Consider the following 2,388-nt stretch of genomic DNA (forward strand, 5'->3'; position numbering starts at 1 on the left):
GGTTTAGGGTTTAGGGTTTAGGGTTTAGGGTTTAGGGTTTAGTAAACCCCAGCCCCCAGTGGTAGAGGTGTTGCTGATGGGGCTGGTTGTATTGGCGCATGCATGCAGCGAGAAAAAAAACTTTTGTTTTTTCCATAAAAAAACCCTAAACCCTAAACCCTAAACCCTAAACCCTAAACCCTAAACCCTCAGATTCAGGTGTACATACACCTGGGAGCCGCTGCTTGTTTGCTGCTGTAACCCTGCGGTGGTTTTGGGGTGTATGTCGAGCTCTCTAGACGATGTAAGTCTATTGAAACTCAGAAATTAGGGTTTAGGGTTTAGGGTTTAGGGTTTAGGGTTTAGGGTTTAGGGTTTGTGGTGTATGTACAGGAGGTGGAGGAGGCGCTCGGGGGTTTAGAGACAGTAGCTGACGAGTTGCTGTCGTTGCTGCTCTTTGTCTGCCGCAAAGCAACAGCTATTGGTGAGGGTTTAGGGTTTAGGGTTTAGGGTTTGGGGTTTGGGGTTTAGGGTTTAGGGTTTAGGGTTTAGGGTTTNAGGGTTTAGGGTTTAGGGTTTAGGGTTTGGGGTTTGGGGTTTAGGGTTTAGGGTTTAGGGTTTAGGGTTTGGTGGGTGCGGGTGCTGCAGCAAGCAACTCAGGTTTTTCTTCTGCTGCCGATGTAAACCCTCGCCCCCCCCCAGGAGAAGCAGCAGCAGCAGCAGCAGCAGCAGCAGCAGATGCAGAAGCAGCAGCAGCAGCAACAGCAGCAGCAGCAGCAGCAGCAGCAGATGCAGCAGCAGCAGCAGCAGCAGAAGAAAAAATAATTTATCTGTCTATAGATGCAGCAAAAACCCTAGAAAGGGTTTGGGGGGATAAACCCCCAAACCCTAAACCCTCGGAGCTCATTAGGGTTTGTCTCTTTTTTATTTATTTTTATTTTTATTTTTATTTTTGTTTGTTTCTTTTTTATTTATTTTTATTTCTCTCTGTTTCTTTTTTATTTATTTTTTTTTGTCTCCTTTTGTCTCCTTTTTTGTTTCTTTATTTGTCTCCTCTTTATCTGTCTCCTTTTTTCTTCTCTCATTTGCTTCTGCTGCTGCTGCTGCTGCTGCTGCTGTAGCCTGCATCGTGTTTGCTGCTGTTATTGCTGCTGCTGCTGCTGCTGCTGTAGCACCGGCCTCAACTGTATTTTCTCCTGCTGCTGCTCCTGCTGCTGCTGCTGCTGCTGTTGCTGCTGCTGCTGCTGTTGCTGCTGCAGCAGGTGCTGCTAACAGGCCCTGCAGCAGCAGCAGAGGAGACAGAAGAAGGAGACATATGCGCAGTCTCCATTCCATCTGCAGCAGCAAGGAGACAGACAGCAGCAAAACCAAAACAAACAGCAGCAGCAGCAACAGCAACAGCAGCAGCAGCAACAGCAGCAGCAGCAACAGCAGCAACTCGGCTTGCTGAGCCTGACCTGGTCTTCTTTCGCTGCCCCCTCACCCAGGAGGAGTTCAAGCATCCCCTCTCGCAGCGGTATGCAGCAGCAGCAGCAGCAGCAGCAGCAACAGCAGCAGCAGCAGCAGCGGTAGCAGCAGCAGCAGCAGCAGCAGCAGCGGTAGCAGCAGGAGTAATAGCAGCAGGTGTATCTGTCGCAGCTGTTTTTTTGTTTCTTTGTTTCTTTTTTTTTGTTTCTTTTTTTTTCTGTCTCCTTTTCTTTTCTTTCTTTGTCTCCTTTCTTTCTTCTTTCTCTCTTTTTATTTATTTATTTCTATCTCTTTATTTATTTTTTTTTTTTTATTTTATTTTATTTTATTTTTTTTTTTTTTTAGGTGGAGTTCTTTGCCTTCTGCCTGTCCCCATGTCTTCGAGCAAGAAGCTATCCTTCATCTTCTGTCTGTTCTAGGGTTTAGGGTTTAGGGTTTAGGGTTTAGGGTTTAGCAGGGTTTAGGGTTTAGCAGGGTTTTAGGGTTTAGTAGGGTTTCAGGGTTTAGTAGGGTTTTAGGGTTTTATAGGGCTTTTCAGGGATTAGGGTTTTCTAGGGTTTAGGGTTTTTTTTTTAGGGTTTAGAGTTTTAGGGTTTAGGGTTTAGGGTTTAGGGTTTATTAGGGTTTAGGGTTTGTGTTGTGTGTGCAGCAAAAACAAGGAATCGATCCCTTGCCCTTTCGCTGGTGAGTTGAGGGTTTAGGGTTTAGGGTTTAGGGTTTATTGTTTTATACATTTATATTTATATTTATATATTTATTTATTTATTTATTTATTTTTATTTTTTTTTTTTTTTATTTTTTTATTTTTTTAGGGTGTAAGGGGAAAGTGACAAAGAAGAGGCTCGCCAGAGACGTAGAAACAGAAGAACATTTCAGGTGTTTTTTTTTTTTTTTTTTTTTTTTTTTTTTTTTTTTTTTTTTTTTTTTTTTTTTTTTTTTTTT

General features: G+C 43.1%; 1 protein-coding gene across 1 annotated transcript; it reads left to right on the plus strand.

The window, feature by feature from the left end:
* Positions 1-262: 262 nt before the first annotated feature.
* Positions 263-1,865, plus strand: EMH_0082690 (uncharacterized protein; the record flags this gene model as incomplete). Its single annotated transcript, XM_013500566.1, has 5 exons — positions 263-283; positions 373-463; positions 628-842; positions 1,239-1,602; positions 1,792-1,865. The coding sequence occupies 5 exons, from the start codon at positions 263-265 to the stop codon at positions 1,863-1,865; spliced, it is 765 nt and encodes a 254-aa protein (XP_013356020.1).
* Positions 1,866-2,388: the final 523 nt, after the last annotated feature.

Source organism: Eimeria mitis, genomic scaffold (assembly GCF_000499745.2).
Source record: "Eimeria mitis Houghton genomic scaffold, Emh_scaff5546, whole genome shotgun sequence".
NCBI lineage: Eukaryota > Apicomplexa > Conoidasida > Eucoccidiorida > Eimeriidae > Eimeria > Eimeria mitis.